The following is a 24,134-nucleotide window of genomic DNA, read 5'->3' as shown; positions in this document are numbered from 1 at the left end:
CAAATCATTCCTAAAGGGAAACACAGGGTCATGGAGAAAACTCATTAAGCATTAAGGTATCTAAGCCCAAGCAATTACTGGTACGCAAACTGGGCATTATGGAACGAACCACATGTCTCACAAAATGGGCCTAACAACAGAAGACAGCTCTCGAGCATGTGGAATACATGTGGGGTCCATGAATCAATACTGTAAGGATGGGTCTGCTTGGGTCAGCATATCCGGCATCAGAAGACTTAGAAGGCTTTCACTCAGACGCTTAATTCACCTAATGGATAGGATTTTTTTGGATGATAGGGAATAAAAAATGGAGCATAAAGATCCTAATGGGTCGCTGTGGACTACGCTTAGACCTAGCTTAGCTTAGGCCCTACATAAGATAACCCAGACAGCAGCAGCAGCTTTGTATCAGCCTTGGTTACTGGCAGTATATCAAGGGATTCGCGTATAGGATCAGGTGCAAGCAACCGACTCGAGTCTTCCCTTTACCCGACTGGTTGGGGGTGGACCAGAGTCGATAGCAAGATGGAGCCTACATGGACCGGTTTGCCCGTAGCTGCCGAGGCTTGCCTGGAAATGGTGAGATGTAAGTGCAAGAAGTAGTGCAGAAGCTGGTGCTGTCTGAAAAAAACAACTAAAACGGTCACAGCCGTAACCTTTGTACTAAAAATATCTCCCGTACTATGATTGTGAAACCTCATTTTCCTCACACTTACCTTTCCGTTAAATCACTGGTACAATAGTATGTACAAATAAAAGTGTTAATTAAAATAATAATAATCATTAAGACGTTTAGACAAATTAAAGTTCTTTATTTAGTGCTTTCTTCTTATGATATTTTCAATATTAAAATTTATTTAAATTATTTTCAACCTTATGTCTCACACAGAGTTCAAAATCAATTGACGAAAAAATACAAATCATGGTAGATTGATGTGCCAGCAACTCTAAATAAATTCTAAAATAATAATTCTTGCTTGCTTATGAACCAAATAGTATGAATTCATGGATAAAATAAATATTTTTTTCCGATGCGCAATAAAATTCGCCCGCTGTGTCCTGAAGAAAAAATTTTTTTCACCTACTTTTTGCGAAAAAAGTACCATACAATGTTATATTTTTATAATCCTGATAAATGTAGCTTTCAGGTCATATTTTTTTTATTAGATTATCTCCAGTGGTTTAAAAGTAAACGACGTTTATTTAAAAAAATACTTATTGATTTTTGTGAATTTTACTCAATATTTCAATTTTTTTGTATGAAAAGGCAAAAAGTTTGTTCTAGAAATGAATTCGCCATCCTTTAATTATCCGAAAATGATACCACACTTGCCCTAATACCCATAGTTTTGAAGGGGTGCGCCAAAGTTCACCTAAATTTTCAACTCCGAAAATTGGAAGTCCGAAAATGTTCTTCCTAAAATTTTTCATCCTAACAATCACAATTCCTAACTACTCTGTCTCTAATGTTCATAATTCCGAATCATTCAACTTCATAATGTCATTAGCAATAAACATCTATTACACTTTTATTTGTTCTCCTAGATTTTCTAAACATAACCATATTTTACACTATTATTCAAAGTCATATCTTTTTTGTTTAGATTTCTTTCTTTAACAATATATTAAAGTTCAAGTTTGTTGGCATTAGCACGTATACTTGAGTCCCGCTCCATTCATTCAGTCAAGTTCCAGAAACGAATCGGTCCTATTCATAATTATTGGTTTAGGTTAGGTTAGAACTGTGACCACAACGCACCAGCCGAGCGAGCGAAGCCAGAGTCCCGCTCCAGTCATTCAATCAAGCTCCAGAAACGAATCGGTCCTATTCATAATTATTGGTTTAGGTTAGGTTAGAACTGTAACCACAACGCACGAGCCGAGCGAGCGAAGCCAGAGTCCCGATCCAGTCATTCAGTCAAGTTCCAGAAACGAATCGGTCCTATTCGTAAAATATTGGTTTAGGTTAGGTTAGAACTGTGACCACAACGCACGAGCCGAGCGAGCGAAGCCAGAGTCCCGCTCCAGTCATTCAGTCAAGTTCCAGAAACGAATCGGTCCTATTCATAATTATTGGTTTAGGTTAGGTTAGAACTGTGACCACAACGCACCAGCCGAGCGAGCGAAGCCAGAGTCCCGCTCCAGTCATTCAGTCAAGTTCCAGAAACGAATCGGTCCTATTCTTAATTATTGGTTTAGGTTAGGTTAGAACTGTGACCACAACGCACGAGCCGAGCGAGCGAAGCCAGAGTCCCGATCCAGTTATTCAGTCAAGTTCCAGAAACGAATCGGTCCTATTTATAATTATTGGTTTAGGTTAGAACTGTGACCACAACGCACCAGCCGAGCGAGCGAAGCCAGAGTCCCGCTCCAGTCATTAAGTCAAGTTCCAGAAACGAATCGGTCCTATTCATAATTATTGGTTTAGGTTAGGTTAGAACTGTGACCACAACGCACGAGCCGAGCGAGCGAAGCCAGAGTCCCGCTCCAGTCATTCAGTCAAGTTCCAGAAACGAATCGGTCTATTCATTATTATTGGTTTAGGTTAGGTTAGAACTGTGGCCTTACGTTTTATTCGCGAAGAACGTACTTCTGTACGTAGTATTTATTATTATTCCATGGTATGAGTGAAAATATTATGGTAATGTTTAGGGATAAAAGTGTTATGATAAAAAACAGTAGGAGTTTAAATATATTTACATAAATGATATTATTAATTAAAATTTTCGGAAACATGAGTGTTATGAACATCGCTGGTAGCACTACAAATAGTATGAATGAAAACTTTAGGATGAAAAATTTTAGGAAGAGTGATCATTCGGATTTAAAATCGTTAGGAAGAACAATTTCGGGTAAATAACTTTAGGTGAGCCAATATGGACCCGTTTTGAAGATATGGGCCTTAAAGTGAAGCGCGGCGGAAGGAAACTTGCCCCCCCTCCCCCTGCTACCACAGGGGGGGCTCCCGATGTCTACCGAAGGAAATCCACTCAGGAGCACCCAAAGAACCACTGTTGCAAAAATGAGCCTTCTATACCAAAGTGGAGGGGTTCTTGCACTAAATTCCCTACTAATACGGGCATGTCACCGTTTTGTGATTATTAAGCCGGTGGTCCGTGAGTGGCGACCCTTATTACGTTACTACCATAAAATCTTTGCCTGATTTCGGACAAATGTTAAAACCTGTCTCATCAGCATTAAAAATGCGGGTTGGATCTTTGAGCACGTCCACAAGATCATGTTCAACAAAATATTGTTTGATTTCTGAAAACCATTTTCTGATGTCTTGTTCAGAAACACAAGAACTGGCATTGGTCACTCCCTCAGATGTACGATAAGTAATATGCGGGTTACGCTTCATGAATGATTTGAACCAAGTTTCCCCTGGCTTGTTGTTTCGAAACGGGTTTGGTCTAGGATTCTGCTTTAAGAAATCTTCTACACAATGAAGTAAATCATCCTTTTTCATAGGAAACCCTTGTCTAGCTAAGTCTTTAATAAATTTACATAGCTCTCGCTCTTCAGCTTCACTTAATATTGGATCAGGGCCCGATTTAGGCTTAACGTTGGGATTGTCAGCCTTAAATTGCAGGGTACTTCTTGGCACATTGAATATATTTGCTGCTTGCCGAATGGATCCTTCCTTGTTTTCTATATACTTCAAGGCCTTGTTGAGATCTTCTTGAGAATACTGTCGTCGCTTTGATGCCATCTTGTTTATATTCTGGATGTCTGTAAAACAAAAAATGGTAAGTTTAGTTATTGACCACTTTGCTTTTAGTTACTGGCCACCCATGCCAGTAACTGAAATTTATGGATAGAAATAAATGATTTCTTGCCAGTAGATACTAAACTTTAAAAACATCACAAATACGGTGTATTTTTGCAGAAATTCGATGAGCATAGATAAATTTAGTTATTGGCCGGTCTGGCCAATAAATAAAAATAAATACAAATTGTCATTCAGTTACTGGCCACCCCTCAAAACGGAGGTTTTGTTAGATTAAATCAAAATATGCTACTGTAATATTCAAACTTACCGTTTAAAAAACACAATAGCACTTCAAACCACTGTAAAACACTGAAAACTACTCCATAACACTATTTTTGAAATAAATCCGTCCGTTAACAAATACATTACGTAGATACTTCTCCGAGGGCGTCCGGGTACCAACTGTCAAAAAAATGCCGTTAGAATTGGCGCTATGGTCAATAACGGGAAAAAAATGAATTAAAATGAAACCTGATTAATAAAGCAATTCTTTATAAAAAATACAGATGGCACGACCTGTCCCGTTTCTTATTTTGTGCCGACAAAGTGCAGTATGGCCAATAACTGACGTTGGCCAATAACTAGCTTGTTGACCCTAATTTATTTATTTTATTAGGAATGAGCAAACCACTGCAAAACAACAATAAAGACAAATACATGACAAATTATTAGTAATGTAGCCCACAACGCTATTATGTAGGTAGGTAACTAAATTATTTAATTTACTTACATAATACAAATCTGTGAACAATTTGTTGAATCTAACCACAAGAAATTAAGTAGATTTAAGTAGGTATGTAGTTACCTAATTGTGATCGAAAAACGTTATTTAGTAGTTAGGAAGATTTAAAAGAAATATTTAATTTAAAATTTGTAACTAAGTAATTGGGAGCCTTCTCATAAAAAATTTGACTAACGATGTGACAGACAATTTTTATTCCATGCAGGCACACCTCGAGTTTGCGTATCGGCTTTCGATCTACGTTTATAATTACTGGTTCGTGTGGTGCCAACAAATCACCTCGATTACTCACTTCGGACAGACAGTTCCATGCAGTCGCATGTCTGTATTCCTATCATTAGTTTTAAACTGTTTTAAACATACTTTCAAGACCGCAGCATGGTTTACTACCCAGATAAACCCTTAGACGTGAAGGAGGCAAAGAAACATCACGCAGATGGAGCGGACAAAAAACGTTTGAACATTAGCTGGACTCGCAAATTCGTCGAGTTCAGCAAACGGACGGACCTCCATGGTTATAAATACATAGTTATGGAGGATTTGAATGTTGTGGAAAGGTCTGTCGTACCTTCCCATTAATATAAGTTAACATTATACGCTGAGCGATTCAAATAAGTAGGTAGTCGAATTCAAAACGCGAGCGGCGAATATAGGTATTCATAACTATTGGTATACCTAGTAGTTGCATTCTGATTAACAATTCATTGATGGAAGTATCGAGGTGGTAACACGCGGGCGAATGCATCGTAATGACGTCGATTGTTGCTAACCACGGCTTTAGATCATTAAACTTGTTGCAATCATTCGATTTAGCCTTCGTGACCTGTCGTTAGGCACAAAATAACTATACTTAAGTAGTTTCATACATGTAGTAAAGGACTACCTTTAAAATGATTAGGTTGACTTACTAGGGACTCTGCAACATCAAAAAGTCACAAGTGGCATTATCTATTTGTAGCAATTTCTTAACAGATTAACGCCCGTATTAGGCCAGTAGAATTAAACACAAAAATTGATTAAATCTGAAATAATTCCTACAAAAGATTTTTTTGCTTTAATGGCTTCATTGGTTGCCCATTAAGACTCTCCTAGGTTTTCGACTTCGACGGAGTTGTGCTTATGTGGTGGGGGCCCCCGAAAGGGGCGTTTTTTCGGTTTTCCGGTTATACCGCGTAAAGGACTTACCCTATCGAAAAGTGGTCTTCATGACGGTTAAAGGGCACTTAATCCTGCATTGAATAAGACCAAATTCATATGTTTTGGACAAACCGTTCTCGCGCTAAAGTTCGGCAAAGTAGAAAATATACGTATAATTAATGACCCTCTCCACGTCCAATGGCTTGTTACCCACATGCTTCCAAGCCTTGTAAAGGGTCGCCTTAACCAGTGTAACCCTAACAAGGCTCACGAGTTTGATTCGCTTATCCTTGTTCGTCCCAGCCGTTCCTTAACTGCGGTTGCTGCACCTCTTCCTGGCACTCTCCTGAACGACTCTGTGTTACCTAATGTGGCTGCCCCTCTTCCTTGTACCCTCCTGTACGATTTCATTGCTTAGCCATATGCCTGGTCCAAGGTTCGACGCCACAAAATCAACTTCGTACGAGTGAAAATAGTTTAAATACTATTTCCCGTGCTTGCAACATTTTTCTTCACTGCTTCGCCTCTATTAGTCGTAGAGTGATTGTATATATCCTATAGCCTTCCTCAATGTATGAGCTATTCAACATAAAAATAATGATTTCAATCAAACTAGTAATTCTTAAGATTAGCGCGTTCAAACAAACAAACAAAAAACTCTTCAGCGTTTTAATATGAACTTGTTGTTGTTGATTTTTGGCGTCGAACCTTAGACCAGGCATACGGCTAGGCAACGTAGTCATGCAGGAGGATACAAGGAAGAGGGGCAGCCACAGTAGGTAACACAGAGTCGTTCAGGTGAGTGCCAGGAAGAGGTGCAGCAACCGCAGTTAAGGAACGGCTGGGACGAACAAGGATAGGCGCATCAAGCTCGTAAGCCTTGATAGGGTTACACTGGTTGAGGTGGCCCTTTTCAAGACTTGGAAGCCTGTGGGTAACAAACCATTGGACGTGGAGAGGGTCATTAATTATACGTATATTTTCTACTTTGCCGAACTTTAGCGCGAGAACGGTTTGTCCAAAACATATGAATTTGGTCTTATTCAATGCAGGATTAAGTGCCCTTCAACCGTCATGAAGACCACTTTTTGATAGGGTAAGTCCTTTACGCGGTATAACCGGAAAACCGAAAAAATGCCTCTTTCGGGGGCCCCCACCACTTAAGCACAACTCCGTCGAAGTCGAAAACTTAGGAGAGTCTTAATGGGCAACCAATGAAGCCATTAAAACAATAAAATCTTTTGTAGGAATTATTTCCGATTTAAAAGCTAATTCTATTGGACTATATTCACAGACGATACTTGCTTATAAGTGACACAGCAAATTGAACGCACAGCGTTGAATAGAGCTCTGTGATTGGTTCGTGTGTCACCCTGTGCGTCCACGCGAACTGTGAGACCTCATAGGAATGTTTGTGAATACGGGCGTAAGTCTCTACCTATTATGCAATTATACCTGTACTTACCTACCTATTATGAAATTGGTTAGAAGAAGAGGAAAAACAGAAAATTACCAATTGTCTACCGGTTAAAAATACTAAAATAAAAATAATGAACCACTCATTCTCATTCTTATTTCTTAACCTACTACTTAGTAGCTAAAGTTAAATTTTACTTATCCCGAACAACAAGTCAAAGGCTATCCAGACAAGCAATGCTGTCAGCATTTTGGGCACTAAGTATTCCTGTTGTGGCGCTATGCTGCCCGCATTGTAACGGCTTACCTACTTTAACATAAAGGTATATTTTCCATACATTTAGGCTGGGTTGGATCATCTTTAACTAACTAACGTCGAAAATCTGTCAAACTTCATACAAAAACACCGGTTATCGTTATAGTTACGGTTAAATTTAGGTGGTGCAACGCAACTCAGTCTTAGGTATTATGTTAAAGCACCAGGTAAGTAGTAACGGGACTAAGTATTCTCACCTCATGTTCCCGTCGCTGCGATTCCTGTGTAGCCAAGATCTAGATCTTGCTTAGACCCAACCAGTGGAAAGTCTAGTTTGTCTCGGAGGAAAATGAAAATCTTTGAAAATTAAACTGTCATTAGACCTAAGTAGTAAGTAGGTATACTTACATTCGTTTAGTTATAGTTTTTAATAATGTACTGTTGATGGTCGTCAGGAGCTGCTGGGCGGTCGCGGTGTTGGCGAGCATTTGCGTGGCGATCTACTTTGTAGTCACAGCGTACAAATGGTACGCCAGAAACCCCATAATTACCGTAAGTGTACTTAAAAGCATTTTTTTTTAATTTTCTCATCGATTTTACTTATTACATTCAATCACAAATAATTTTGTTGCCACTCGTACGGCCCGCCATATACGGAAAGCTCGGGCATTTAGCCAGTGATTAACATACACGGACCGCTCTTGCAGTCGCAACAGCTGGAAGCTGCTATTGATAACTGCTGGAGCAGTTTGTGTTAGGTACCTGATCAACAAGTGACATTTTCTTTTTCATTTGCGACGTGGAATGAAAAGCGTGGTTGGAGGTATCCGCGCGAAAGCAGTCGACAGTTCGAGCAGTCAGTGTATGCGGTTGGCAGCTACAGCAGTCCCGGCGACTGCCCGAAGTAGTCACAACTGCTCGAGCGTATTGTACGTAGAATACTGTATTTTGCTATGCAGTTGCAGCTTGAAGCTATCCGTGTATGGCGGGCCTTAGGCTGCCCAACGGTGTCGGTGTCGGACCAGCCGTAGCTGATTCGAGATCCGAGGAACGCGGGTTCGAATCCCGTCGTCTGCTGGACTGGACTGCTGCTGTTGAACCCACTCGTAACACAAGCATACCTACTTATGTTTAGCTTACCACGAAGAAGGGCTTAAAGGGAAAAGACAATTAGTATATAGAGCGATACTTGCTAATATTCTTAAAAAAAGGAAAAATAACACACCTTAGCCGTTACCCACTTGGCAGAGCGGTCGGGGTCACGCTGTGGCGTCCCCGTCGATTGTAGAGGCGGATACAGCCTTCGGCATGATCAGCCGCCATCTCTTTCTGTTGGCAGACTGCATCCTACCTACCCACTTAAAAAACAAATGCTGTCACGATGTTTACCTACTGTAACGTTGGTTGCATTGCAGGTGATAGAAAGTACACAAGGTGCCATCTGGGACGTGCCATTTCCAGCGGTGACCATTTGTGATTTGAACATCGTCTCTCGAAAATCAGCGCTCTCTTTTTCCAAAAATGTGTATGTTTTTGTTATTTATTCATATTAACATGTACACACGGCCACATTGTTAACTATCCATTTCCGTTTTTGCACTCGCTCTCATCAAATGGTGATTCTTTGCGATAGAACGAGACGACATGACAGGCAATGGATAGTTAACACTGTTGCCGATGGTACATGTTAGTACCTTATGCATTAAGAGTGTTAGTACCCACTTAAGTTTCAGATCACTGTGTGTTTATTGTAGGACACTTCCACCAAATGTCACTGCAGAATTCGTATACGAAACTGTTCGTTTGGCGCCACTTCTCCATGCCACTTATGTGGTCGGAAGTGCGCAGAAAAGAGACTTGAAATTGCTGCAGAAGGTTCTAGATCTGAACAATATTTCTATGGAGAAGTTGTTTCGGAAGGTGAGTAAACTTTTTTCCTCCTTATTTGATGTCGGTTTAGAGAATAGAGCTGCAAACCTGTTTTCTGATGCATTACTCTCAGCTGTCTCCTGTGTCATCATGCAACCAGCTGCTGGAGCGGTGTATGTGGAAAAACACCGTCTACCGCTGCGACAAGCTGTTTTACCAGGTGTTCACGCTGCAGAACCTGTGCTGTGCCTTCAATTACTTCGCATTCGATAATCCAGATAAACAGTAAGTACTGTTCGTCTGAAATGGCAACTTAATGTTTAATTTATCTGCCTTACAATGTTCATTCTGGTGTTATTTGAACCAGATAGTAAAAATACAACATCGCCATTTTGGACCGATTACAACGAACATGATTCATCAAACTAATTCGGCAATGATTCGCTAACGAACATAAACTGCTTGTTGTGCGCAAATCCAAATTACTCATTATCTCAAACAAGTCAATGATAGCATATTTTTTGAGATTGTAAATATTTGGTTAGTTCTACTCAAACACTAGGATTACTGAAGACCGTCAAAATTAACATGTTTTCCGTCTGACTCTGAACTCAAAATCTCAAAGATTTCAAACATTCATGCACATCATGATCATTGCATGTTTGTAAGGGCTCATACACATTAACACGATACATGACACGAAATCGCGTCGTGCAGTCGTGCTACAAAATGGGCATCGTTCCACATTACGATATTTTTTTCTTTAGGAAAATACGAGTATGGTATCGGCGCTCTTTTGCGTTCGGTCGAACGATACATAAATTACCTACTAAAATTTTTCTAACTTCTACTCATGGGCTTACCCAGCTTTCTTTGCTAAGCCTAGAAAGTGGAAAAAAATTGTCCTTAGGATCAAGTCACCGCGCAGAGTCGCCTCATGCGGCTACCAGACAGCGCTGACTGTGCTGGTACAAACCGACCCTGGGGACTACTACAGCGCACACGTCGCTTCACAAGGAGCTTTCGTAAGTATCTTCGTCATTCAATCTCTTTGTAAGAGAAACGGGAAAATGGAAGTAGGCTTTAATAGAGCCGACTCCAGAAACCAAGGCCTATGACCTTCACCAATGATTTGCATTTGCAAACCTGCACCAATATGTGGTTGATCATTTATATCTAACGCATTTAACAACTGAGTCAGTGTCTAAGGTATGGAAGTAGCACGGGAGGTGTGACATCAAATAAAAATTACGTGATAGAGCACACAAGACTGCAGCACGTCTGAAGTGTCACCAACGTTGAAATTCCCAAAAAACAGGCTCCCTTGCCGTTGACAGATTACCCTGAAGGATACATGAAGCGGGCTGCGTTCACTTTAACCTGACCGCAGCCAGCAAAACGAATCCAGTATGGCAAATCCTTTAAGCTGACTACCTGTAGTTATGTTGGCATGTGTAGGTACTTAGACCTGTACCTATAAGTACCTATAGGGTGACTTTGCAAACAGTTGCCAAATTTTTAGGAGTGACTCAGGATCAGTAAGATAGTCGATTTATATAAACAACACTTTTTTCATATCTATTTATTTTTATCCGTTGCGTGCGGTTTCAAAGTTGACTTACGTGGATAATTTACTTCGTTCATAGAAAAATACGCATAGACAGTTAACTGCATAGCTTAATAGACAATTTATGGTGCGCGAAAATAAGCCTTAGCCTTTAAAAATTATAGGCACCCGCGAATTGCACTTTCTATATTTTTTTCTCGAAAAATACAACGATTCAAAATAATTACGATAAAGTTTATATTGTTCTATAAACTTATCTAAAAAATTTGGCAACTGTTTGCAATTTTACCCTGTGTATCTCGGCAGGTGTACATCGATGATGCCTACAACGCACCGGACCTGGACTCCTCGGTGCGGCTGGTGAACCCCTCGTCGGAGGTCATGATCGCTCTGTCCCCCGAGCGCACGTACAGCACGCCGGGCCTCAAGGCCTTCACCACGGACTATAGGAAGTGCTACTACAAAGATGAAGTAACGCAACTCAGTCTATCCCTCATTCCACCATCTCGCACTAAGCGTGACGATTACTCTTTTATAATGCGAACAGAACAGGTTCTGGAGCAGAGGCCGCGTACCGGAAAACGCAGCGTGGGACGTCCACCCACAAGGTGGACCGACGACATCGTAAAGGTAGCGGAAAAGCGCTGGACGCAGGCCGCTACCAACCGGGTAACATGGAAAGCATTGGGGGAGGCCTATGTTCAGCAGTGGAATTCGCTGCCTGCTGCTGTCTTTCCTGAACACTATAATCCGGGCCTTTTACATGGCAGATATGTACCATCCTAGACTGCATCTCACTTAACATCAGGTGCGATTGCGGTCAAATAACTGGCTTGTCTTGCATAAAAAAATGGACGAAAGAAGATAGATAGATAGGTATAGTACGTAAGTACGTAATCTATTGAATGCCACACAGAAACTGACAACTTTAAAAAGTAATTAATAAAAGATGGAATGGAACAATTTAGACACGACTTTGTAACTATGACGGCGATAATAACCTGTGCTATCGATTTGAGCTAATTCGAGATTTTAGGAACCCTAGTTGGATTTTTAAGAATACTTAGTATTTTTTTACCATTCTAAAATAACTAAAAAATAATTAGTAGGTAAAAATATTTTTCTGTCTGTCAGCCAACATTTTTGTCAGGGTCTTTTTTTAAACTTTTGCAACCGTCTTTATCAACTTTCATTTAAAATGGTCAAATCAACAACTGAACACCAATAATTAATAAAAAAATCATACTTTAATAGACTGTGAAATGTTAACTGTATTCGATAGAGGCGGCAACTCTACACATTTTTCTTTTTAGTTAAATTGATATGAGGGTGATTCTATTATGATAACTGAATAGATAATCTTTGTATTAGAAGATCTTACGTTATTGATATTCACTATCGCATCTTGGCTGACGTAAAATGCTTTACAAGTGGCCCTATTGACGCGCTTTTATTAATCCGGATATCTTATTAGAAAGTGTACTGTCATCTATTACATAACTGTACCTACTTTCCCAATTTCTTAATATACCTAATTCAATGATTTTAACATAGGAATTGGGATTGAAATATTTACATTAGTTGCGATTTTCTTATTTTTAGTGACCCCTCGTGGTTCCCTAGTCTAAGACCGGTTTCGGTTCAGTCTTAAATTCTTCATTTGGATCTAGAAAATTATCGAGAGAAATCGTATAATGGAAATTGGGTCTAATGCGTAAAAACTACCATACAAAATGTAGTTACAACTACTCTGGACCGTATTTTCACGGATTCGGATTGCTTGTCAAGCGAAACTGTTAAGTTTTTTCTAAGTACCTAATACTCGTAGTGTAGGTGTCTTGGTACGATCAATCAATATACTCGTATCTACTAGATATAGGAAAAAGATATTTATTCTGGTGAGTTACTACTAGCTCTCCTAATTGATTTATTGTAAAACTGTCTTTCTATTCTTTCAGCTGAAAATTGGACACTTCAGACAGTACTCATTTCACAACTGCATAATGTACCAGAAAATGCAAATCGTTAGAAATATTTGCGAATGTGTTCCTTTTTACTTCAACATGGATAGTGGCAATGGTGAGTGGATATTATCTAAATATGTACCTACGTATAACATATAGTTAAGTATGTTAGTCCTACGCGCATGTCTTAAGTTAGCGTACGAGTCATAAGTTGTAGATGTAGTAAAACTGGTTTCCACGCGCACTTTTGCACTTTAAGTTTTGAGAATTAAGCCAAAATTACAGTCTATCGAGTAATGTATGATATTCCCCGGCACTTTAGGGAAAATAAACCTAGGAAAAAAAATACGCACTCATATACCAGTACTGTTTTGAACTCCGCTTAAATTTTATTATCCGCGATAATTTAAAATTAGGTAGGTAACATTAAAATGTATTCTCATTTAATTATAAAGAGCGATAAATATTGAATAAAAGATTCATAAATGTTCACTATCGTACGTATACCTGACAATTTAGCTTAATAAGCTATTGTGGAAAAAATCAGAAGTACATACATATAGATTTTGACACCAACAAATTTTGTTTATTAGAGCTAAATAGATGGATTTGATATGTTGTTTCAGGTTTTTCCCGCTCTTGCAACTTCAACGACATTGATTGTCTCGAAAATGTGTTAAGTATGTTATGATATTACTTTACTCTAAGTAAATATTTGTATGTTGATATCATTATATTTTACTCTAAGTAATTGTAAGGGGGATTCCATTATACCTACTGAAGTTCAATGATTTTCGTTTTGTGTGTGATAGATACTTGAAAATGAAAGGTGTTGATTACACACGAGTGACTAAACATATTATAATATAGGGAATACACAATAGGACGATTTCAGAACAGGTGTGATTACAATGACGGTGCATGAATCTAAATGATTGAAAGACCACAAAATAATAATCTTATTTAAGGAAAACCAAAGGCGTTAGCAACGCTCAGTATAGGTCACCACTACTCAAGATAGAGCTTGAAGGTTTTCCTATGGACCTAAAGGGAAAATTATAATTACCTAACTATTAATGGTACTCTACTACTTGTGTCTTGTCTGCGATATTTCTTGACTCTATGGAACTGGCCAAAAGTTCGTGTCCTCCACATCTGTACAATTTTATGACCTTGTACGAGTACCAATTAATTTTCAATTATTTTCATGGATAGAATCACGTACTCAGTTGAGGAAGCTGTTAGTCTTGATCAAATTACAACTTTTTGCACCGGGAGTTAAAAAAGAAAGGTAAGGTAAGGATTTTCAATTTGAGTCTTGGACTTTAAAGGGGGCTAATAAAGGTTTGAAAGTCGCGCTTTATAACGCTGAAGTAGCGTTCATGAACGTATCAAACACAGATTCTACATTTACTCGTAAATAAAATCGGTCCCAAACTTTCTGCTAAGGGAGATTATTCCCAAATGAGCTTGTAGCGTTCAGTAAACATCGGCGGGAATGCGGGATCGGATAGGAGTGCTCCCGATATTTGCACGGGACCGCATCCACAGAGCCCACATCAATTTGAACTTTATGCTGTGAAGATACGGTTGAAAACCAATGACTTTTTTTAGGCCTGGTTAAGGTTTAAAATTCTGTTTACTTTGTACCCCGGCGTCAATACGACATGGCGATTGATATTATCGGTAAAGGATAATTTGATTTCAAATGCATAAATAATAGACATATTATTATGTAGATTTTTTTGCACCTCTTACAAATCTGACAATAGGTAGAAAAATGCAGACTCAGACGGAAAAAAATGGCGTTGTTATCCTTAAGAAGCAATGTCTTCCAGACAAACCCTTCAGGTTAAATTGGATTATTCACACATTTCATCTTAGCGTGATCAAAAAAAAATCCAAAGTTGGAAAAGTCTGGGGTCCGAAAACTAACGGAGTTAGCCTTAGCACCATGACATAATGTTTTCCTTGTACATTTTCAATTAAAAACATGGTTATTTAGATGATGTATGCTAATTGTAGTTCCATTAGATTTTATATTATCCCAAATTATTCGCAGGTGTGGCGATTTACTTAAAATTTTTAAAATAACTTTTTTGATTGTTATTTGGACATTTATAAAATCATTCAATGTTTTTTTAGGGTTCGACGACTTCCAAAACTTTGAAGACTATGGTGGTACAGTCAATTGTTTACCAGAGTGCGAACATTTCAATTACCACTTCGAGGTTGCGCTTGGTTCTTTAGCCAAGAAAGTGGAGCTTAATGGTCACCCATTCTTGTTAGTATACGCAATATTCGTAATTTTGAAGTGAATCGTGCACTTTGCTAATTAAATTATTTATTTTGTTGTGTATTGCGACTCAAAACAGGAAAATATTTACTTCACTGCAAACCCACGCACTTTATCACAGAGAATAAAGTTCCTATTTCTCTTACTAGGTTGCGCTGTAAGTCTCGAATAGATGCTGTGTTTTTTTTCTTACCTATGCAGCTATGTTTCCTCCGAATAGGGAAAAGAGGGATTTCATTTTTCTGTGTTTCTCATTATAGTCTCTTTACCAATTTTACGAATTTATCGTCCTTTTATATTCATCATTTATCCTTATTATCAGGAAATATCTCATATTTGTCCCCTTATGTTTTTTATTACTCGTATTTAAAATGTTGATTAGTTTGTAATGTTTCCAGCAAAGACGTGAAGTTAGAAAATCATTCGTTAGTGAATATTTTCTTCAACGACCTGGTTTCGACGAAGTACCGCCGGGATGTGTACCTCAACTGGCAAAACCTACTAGGTTTGTTTTTCCTGTATTTCATAACACCAGAATAACAATGAAATTCTTTCAATAAGTAGGTATCTCATTCTTTCAGTATTCGAACTTCGTAGTTTTTGTACGACATTTAGTTATGTTCCATTGTCTAATATTTTTATTAATTTTGAAATCACGTTTTACACAAGTAACTTAATATTTTTATCACATTTTCCCCTACTTCCTTCGACCGGGTAGGTACTTCCCAATTAAAATATTTTTGAAGGTTTTCTTTGTAAGTAGGTACTTCCCAATTAAAATATTTTTGTCTCAAATTACTTTTGTCTGGACCCCAAGAATAATACGCAATTAGGGTGGATTGTTTTAGCTATTTGTTGTGTTTTGGCTCGAATGACGCAAACGGGGAAAATTAAACAACTGATGAAGAGAAAATGATCTCAAGTAGGAGGTAAAGTTGGTGGGTAATTTATGATTTGTAATGTAATATTACACATCTTATTGTTTGTATGTAACCTAACAATGGATTTTTCTTACTTGTGATGATGATTAGTACCTACTATTTGCCGACCTAATACTTTACATTGAGAAGGCATTGAGCAAAAATTGCTTGAATATAATAAAAGATTTCCCATATGGCGAACTAAATTGAGGGAAATTAGCTATTACCTATTAGATGATAGACACATCAACTATTTAACCGACTTCTATAAATATATTACGTTGTTTTATAAATCATCTACGCGTTCTTGCTGTTAATTAAACTTAACCCTAATGTACTTCATTGTTTCAGCTGCCTTCGGTGGACTTATGAGCCTCATACTTGGCTTCACGTTGATATCAGGCTTTGACCTGATTCTCTTCATCGTCTTCAGAGTCGTCTTCGATGTATTCTCGAAGCTTCTTAGGAGTACCGATAATGATGTCGACACCAAGTATCATAAAGAAAACAAAATTAATCAACAGAACCAAAGAAAACAGTGGTTGGAACCGAGTATAAAGAAAATCGCTCCTAAGAGATGGTGAAGTCAAAGATTTTTCATAAAAAAGTTAATATTTAACTGTAGGTAAAATGAACCTTTTTTGTAATACTTAGGTTACATATTTTTCACCTATCTACACATAGGTACTCGTAAGTAATTACTACTTTACAAGATATTAGCTTTTGCCCTGTGTTCTACTCGGGATTTTTTGTTCAAAAAATACAGAACCGTATTGTAAGTTTTAGCAACTTCGTAAATAAAAAATGTTAATCTTTATGTATCTCGTTTTATTTTAATGAGTAATTAAGTACATACATACCTCATTGGCGCAGAGATAAATTGTTCCTGAATGAATCACGTGCCTGTTATTGTCGAATAGTGGTGAAATAACATGTCGTTTAGCATGAAAATTCAATTACGTTACTTATTAGCAAGCAATAGGATTTTATTGTTAAATGCAAACAAAAGTAAGTGCATTAAATTTACCTTACCTAATGTGAGGCAGGTTCCCACACAATTGATGGTGAAGAATGAACCATTAAATAGCATAAGTTCCACAACATTCTTGGGAATCACTTTAGACTCTAAACTTCAGTGGGGTCCTCTTAATGAAACCTTGTCAGCAAGGCTCAGTTCAGCTGCTTTTGCAGTGAGAAAGATAAGGCAGTTAACTGACATTGAAACGGCAAGGCTAGTGAAGCTACTGTCAGTATATTAATCTCCTTAAAGAATTCTCTCAAGGAAAATCGGGGTCCAAGGTTATAAATGGCCCGCACCGCTCTCTTCTGCAGATCAAACACAGTTTCAATGTCCGCAGCTGAGCCCCACAACAATAATTATGCCGTATGACATTATACTGTGAAAATAGCTAAAATCACAGTTCATTTATGAAAACCTTTTGTATGTTCGCAAAAATGTAGAGCAATTTACTAGAAAGAGTGATTTACACAAGTTCAATACAAGAAACAAAAATAAACTTGCCGTTCCAAATTTCAGACTGCACAAGATTGGTAATTCATTTATGGGGAAATGTATTAAACTTTTCAATAAATTACCACAAACTGTTGTAGAATTTCCCATTCATAAATTTAAAGCACATATCAAAAGCACCTTAATGTAAAAGGGCTACTATAAAGTTGATGATTATATAAAAGATAAAAATGTTTGGAATGTTTAACTACCTAGCTCGCATTAATACTTATGACTATAATTTGTATATTTTAAAGACTGTAAACCCTTGAAAAGGAGGCTGACAATAGTGACTGAGTTTCATGCGCTGCTTCTTCTCAGCATTGGCCCATTTATTGTCCCGAAGCAGTGGTAGGGTTAATATTGGGACGTGTAAAAGTGCTTTTTGCAAATTGCAAAAATAAATGAATTTTATGAATTTTAGACGCGTAGTAAATTTTCTGTAAATTCGCGAAAATGAGAACAAAAAATAGTTGAGACTAGGTACTTAAAACAGCACGAAACAAATTAATAAAGATATAATAAGTAAGACTATTAATGTCCGGAAGCAGTGATAGGGTTAATACTGGGACATGTAAAAGTGATTTTTAAAAGCCTATTTGCAAAAATAAATGAGTTTTATGAGTTTTTTATGAGTTTATGATACTTTCTCGCGATGAAACTTTCAGAATGGCAGCGGTAGTTTCAGAGATTAACTCTATTTAACAAACATAACATTTATACACTTACTTAAATATTACACACAAGTTTAATCTCTTTTATAATATTAGTAAAGATACAGAATCCTTTTTGCTGCCCAAACAGTACAGTTTTTTAGTATTAAATCATCGGGATTTGTCATAGAATGTATTGATTAAGTGAAGCTTCTCGTGTCAGGTCATGTAATGACCCGGTGCAGGTCTGGGTCCTTCAGAAGTCTCATACAACTTAGCACTTTTGATGAGATAGGAACTGGTGCATGTCTGGGTCGTACAGAAATCTCACACAACGTTGCTCGCCCCGCCCAAGTCTCGTAGCACTGAGAATATTACACGACTATTCCCACTTCTCGATTCCACTGCTACAACTCTAACCATTTAAAAAATGAATGAAGAAATACTACAACGTAACTGTATCTATAACACCGGCCGCTAAGAGCCACCCTGTAAAGTAAAACATACTTATCTGTAATTTAAGTAAGTGCTACCAAATATAATACAATAAATAGCTTATAATGGGATAGTTATGTACATTAGGAATACTATGTAGGAATGCGGAATGCACTAGGTAAAACCCGTCCGTGGTATAAAACTTAAGTAGATAGGTACTTAGGTAACTTTTCTGTTGCTTAAGAGCCATTTTACATTTTCGTGCGAATTTCTAAGATTTTGGAAGCATGAATTACTATCTTAAGCAACACCCAGAGATTATTTAATAACTGCGAAAGATAGGTCAATCCTTGTTGTTGACCATTAATGAAACGGATTTACTAAAACTCTTTTGCTTAATTCACAGTGCCCCATCTCCCACAACCATTTTACGAAAAAATTGCCGCAGACTCATTTTCAAAGTCCTGTATCTATTATTTATGCTCATATAATAAGCTTAAAAATATATAGTAATCATCGGACATATATTCTTGTAGTCCATTAATGAAATAGATTCTTGAATTTCATTACCATTATTGAGTAAAATCTAAAAATAATTTGGCGAATTTGAAGATTAACGTCACATTTTGATCGTGGTTTTTGGTTTAAAAACACAGCATAAACTGCAATAAAAGTATCCCAAAATAAAGAATATTCATTGTAGAATTAATTTCTACAGTTATTGTTTAAATATTAGTAACCACTTTGTCAAAATATTGATGTGAATATCAGTATAAATTACAATGCGCAAGCCGACATCGATTAGTATGGCGCGAGCGCCCGTCAAGGCAGGACCTGTGTCATTTTTCCCGCCGTGACGTTTACGTGCGTTCGTGTCGTAAAGCGGTGATTTGTACGGCGACCAAATACATTTGATACTATGCCGAGAGGCTGTTTCGAGTCGGCCGGCCGAGCAGAAATTGAAATGATGAATTTTAATTTCTTTGACGGATCTGGGTGTAACTATGTATAATATGTAGGTACCATGTATTTAATTTAATAAATAAATTATAAAAAAGTATATCCATTATGATAGCACCCTTAACACAAGCATATTGGTTGCCTACTTTTGGACTAGATGGCGGTGTGAAATTTTCCAAAGATTTGTTTATTTATTTATCCGCTTTGAGTTTTGTTTCGTGAAGAAGAAAAAGAAGCGTTTTGTTTTGTTGTTAAATCTATACTAATAAAAGAGGAAAGATTTAATTGTTTGTTTGGAGGCAATAGGCTCCGAAAAAAATTTCTTTCACGATTTAGAATCCTAATTTTTTTCTATGTAGGCTATAAAATATTTTCAAAAACTTTAGTCCAAAATCTTTGATAAAATTCGACGTTTAATAAATAAATTATAGCCTGACCAGGAACATAAAAACCCTCGCCATGTTGCGGAAAACTAATGGTACTAATTTCTTTTAATGGCAACAGTAACTGAAAACTTCATTGATATGTCACCTTGCATGTCAGTCTATTGCTGTCAAAGTGTAAACAAACTTTATTTTAAATGTGCGCAATTGATTTTGTGAATTAAATTGCTAAAATATTTTTATAGTCGTGAAAGAAAAGTGGTTCACAATGTGTTAAAGTATTTGTCGAAGAGAAATACTAAGGGTTCGGACAATATTTTCATTGAATAATGTTTCCGACAAAGGTTGTCAAATTGACTGACATGTTTATCGTATAGTACAGTCCACTATGAAAATTAGCTGTGGTTTGTTTCAACTACCTATTTTAAAGTTTTTAGTCACTTTCTAAGTGTTGAATTTTATGGAATTGGGAAAGAAGTACCGAGTTTGAAGCGTTCATGAGCAGACATTGCAGTTGAATATTCAAGTTCTGAATTTGATTATTGACGAATAATAAAATAAATCCTACTAACTCGATTAATGGTTTCTTTTAATTTATTTAAACCAGGTTACCTATAATAATATTTTTTCGTTAATTTATGAAAATATCAAATTAGCCCGTAATCCAGAATCCTGATACATAAAGTTAGTCTATTAATTTAACACAGGTACGACTGTACTCAGTGTTGCACTATCAAATGCAATTGACGCGCCTCTATGCCAGGGTTTTTATGTTCCTGGTCAGGCTATAGATAACATGTTAATACTTTTTTTTTCAGTACGATTTTAGTACTTGTTTTTCAGAAATTCTACGATTTAACTAAACTTCTAAAGTGTTTATATTTTATGCATAATTTATTAACTTCTAAAATATACATATCGCCCATTTGCGACGACACTGTGACATCTCGACATATACGATTTTTTGTTTTACCGAAATTCTGAACCGCGATCTTGCGCTCTTTTATCTCCAAAAACAGGGTATTTGTTACTCCAAAAACAACAATACTATGAGAGAAAGAGACAAAATATTACGTTATAGCGCTGGCTCGTTCGGCGATCTAGTTGGCTTCGACACTGTGACAGTTCAGTTGCCACCTGCGCTTTGAGATGTGAAGTGCTCTTCGTTTATAAGAAAAACGTGACATCTCGAGGATACCGCGGTATTGATGACAAAGGTAAATTTTTAAAATATTTTTATTTTATTCGACAATGTGGCACGTCATACTTATCACAGTGTTCTTGTAAAACAAAAAGCAAAGTAAAAGAGAAATTATTTATATGTCACGTTATTCTTGTAAGAAAATCGAAGTATCATCGGGACATCTTAACTAGTAACGTTGTAGATGATGAAAATTTTTCCTATATTGAAAATATGTTGTAGGTCATTTGTTGATGTTCTGTTATTGCAGAATACATGTTATTGAAATTGAATGGTAAATCTACTTGTCACGTTGTATACGCTAAACAGTAATACTAAACTCCAGATATCATTACAGATGGGGACTAGCAATGCAAAAAAGCAAAGGTTAACATTTGTGGCGATGCACTGCCTGAAGGAATTCCACAACCTAATCCGACAACATGACTAACAGCGCTATGCGAGCGCTGTGAAAGGGTCTCTTTGAGCTACAATAACGTCGGAACTAATACGAGTAGATGTAGACTGATAAACATACATTCGTTTTGAAGAATAGTTCAAATACTAGAAATACAGTGAAATAAAACATACTTATACGACTGTCTGTTTTTACAGACACAACAAGCAAAATATTTTATATTATCATACGATAGCCTTAGATTAGCTTAATCTAAGACGATAGCTAACAAAATTATCTATTAGTAGAAGTATGCTAGAATAGCAATGCGTTAGATGACCCCAGATATTTATTTATTTATGTAATTATTCAATGTTACTTAGCTGTATTGATTATGTTTTGCTTTCTGCAAAAAATGTATTTTAATGTTTTAATATAATTACAGATAATCAGCAATTGATGGAATTTAATCGCTTCTTGCCCAAATATACTTTGGCGGGTGCAACATTGTTTTGTATAATAACATTGCAATAGGTATAACTATTTCAGAAAAACTACGCCAATAAAATGGCTACATTATTTATAAATAGTGGTTGTTATTTTTCACTATTAATACATTTTTTAAATATCTCTTATAAATTTAATTTTAAATAAGTATTAAACAATTAAAACACCCTAAAAGGTACCAAAATGTCGCTTCTTTGCCATTTTATGCGCCGGAGACGGCGATTTTTGCGTTGATAATTTTAGGATTAAATTGTCATGACTAGTCAGTTAAAAAACATCTATTTACTAACCTAGTAGGTACCTACAATTTTTTCTTCTGCATACATACATACTTATACAGTTTCTCTTACTGTGTTTTTTTTTGTAGTAGTTTACGAGGTTTTACTTTTGAGAGTTTTTCGTTTATTTTGATAAGCATTAGTTTTTAGAATAAGAAAACTTAATGTGAGCTTAAATATTGTATGTATACAACTGTCTGTCTACTTAGATAATATTTTTATAAGTGTAATTTAACATGGCAAAGCGAAATATTCGCCTGTTCCAATAATTACCTCATTTTTACTGATTGTAATGTTATTAAAATAAAATAAAAATTTTCATGATCAACGTTTTATCTAAATAATGACTTATATAAATATATTTTTTTACATCATCTTCAACGTGACAACTGAACTTACCATCTTCAAAATATTATTTTTTACTAGAACAACGTGATAAGTTGTCTCTTTTTTTTTCAATCGCTATAATTTCATCAATTTAGACGCAAAGTTATGTCTTACTTTAAATATTTAAATTCATTAATAGTTAATCTTTAAACGTTTCATACACAATTAGGTAATCCTAACCTTCTATTAAGAGTTATGGTCATTCAAAAGTTAAAAAGTCGATTTCTGTAAAACCACTGTTTTTGATATATCACAGTGTCGTCGCAAATGGACGATATATCCTATTGATAGATGACGTGCTTCGTATTTTATTAAAATTATTACCTGACTAGGTTAAAAAGGAGTGGAATGTTATTTTGGAGATAACTTGGTTCCATAGAAATATAGAGAGGTGCTAAGTAATGCGCTGAGTTCGAAACTCAGTGTCGTATTAGAAATTCACACACACAAAGAAATCAAATTATGTGCTCATTATCCATTGCGGTATCAGTATTCAACGTTCGAATAATCTTTAGTACTATGCAAGCAATATAAACTGTTTACATAATGACGTCGCTACTGTCATCATTGCTTTCACAAGCAATATGTTCCAATTTGTCCCTTGTCACATTTCCCTTTAGTTTCTGTGATCTATGCTTGTTTCTAAGTTGATATCAATGAAATATTCCTTAGTACTTTTGATTAATTTTTTTTTTTTATTTTGACACGTGGTTGAAAAATCAAGGTCAGATTACAATAAAATAACAAGTGAAAACGTAACATTGCATTGCAACTCGCAATTTCGCAATATTGATGAGGAGATTCCATTGGAAAGTCTGTATTCATTCCTAGGATTCCCCTAACACCATCAAATTCAAGAGAATTCAAGAGAGTGCAGTTTCCCATCTCATGCTTAGGGACTAGGGATTGCAATCCGGTCCGGCGGATCCGGTGTGTTTTTGGACCTACCGGATCCGGTGAGTCGGCGCCGGATCCGGTGGCGGATCCGATAAGCAAAAAATACGCGAACGTGAACTGGGAAAGTCGAGCGCGCGCGCATTTGCCAAATCGCTAGACGTGCCGCGACACTACATTGCATTTTCCTTTGCAACAAAATAAATGTTTCTTGTTTTATTGTTTCTTAGGAGTCAGATTATTTCTCAAAAACAACTGAAGTTGAATTTATAAGTACAAATTTAAAAGACTGTTTTGTTGATTTAAGTCTGTGTAAATTATTAATAGAAGTTTAATAGTATTATTACTTAAGTACTTTCAGATACTTACATACAGCAATAAGTGAGAGTCAGACTGATTACTAACTTTATTATTTAGAATTTTCATAGTTTTATTAGTACAAATAGTACGTACTTACCAAAAATTACAATTAATACCGAAAAATATAAATAAAAGTGACTTTATTTTCTATAAATACGTATTTTATTTTTCTTTTTATGTACTATTATCAAAACTAAAAATCACTAAATACTAGACCAAGTAACTTTGCAATGCGTCAATCCGGTGAAATC

General features: G+C 36.6%; 1 protein-coding gene across 1 annotated transcript; it reads left to right on the top strand.

Moving 5' to 3' along the window:
* Nucleotides 1–4,892: 4,892 nt before the first annotated feature.
* Nucleotides 4,893–16,756, top strand: LOC135087118 (sodium channel protein Nach-like). Its single transcript, XM_063981956.1, has 12 exons — nt 4,893–5,071; nt 7,779–7,875; nt 8,739–8,848; nt 9,078–9,243; nt 9,326–9,477; nt 10,103–10,217; nt 11,066–11,230; nt 12,718–12,838; nt 13,350–13,403; nt 14,869–15,007; nt 15,418–15,524; nt 16,291–16,756. Exons 1-12 carry the CDS (start codon nt 4,893–4,895, stop codon nt 16,521–16,523), a joined length of 1,638 nt encoding a protein of 545 aa, XP_063838026.1. The 3' UTR covers nt 16,524–16,756.
* The last annotated feature ends 7,378 nt before the right edge of the window (nt 16,757–24,134 follow it).

Source organism: Ostrinia nubilalis, chromosome Z (assembly GCF_963855985.1).
Source record: "Ostrinia nubilalis chromosome Z, ilOstNubi1.1, whole genome shotgun sequence".
In the NCBI taxonomy this organism is placed as follows: domain Eukaryota; kingdom Metazoa; phylum Arthropoda; class Insecta; order Lepidoptera; family Crambidae; genus Ostrinia; species Ostrinia nubilalis.
The sequence above is the reverse complement of the archived record's forward strand: the minus strand, read 5'-3'. Positions and strand labels throughout refer to the sequence as shown.

Bases quoted from the DNA above. Each gene is read 5' to 3' on its own strand.
- LOC135087118 (XM_063981956.1), top strand. From the start codon at position 4,893: ATGGTTTACTACCCAGATAAACCCTTAGACGTGAAGGAGGCAAAGAAA. The intron at 10,218-11,065 runs GTAAGTATCTTC...GTATCTCGGCAG, and splicing joins TCGCTTCACAAGGAGCTTTC to GTGTACATCGATGATGCCTA. The intron at 15,008-15,417 runs GTTAGTATACGC...TAATGTTTCCAG, and splicing joins CTTAATGGTCACCCATTCTT to CAAAGACGTGAAGTTAGAAA.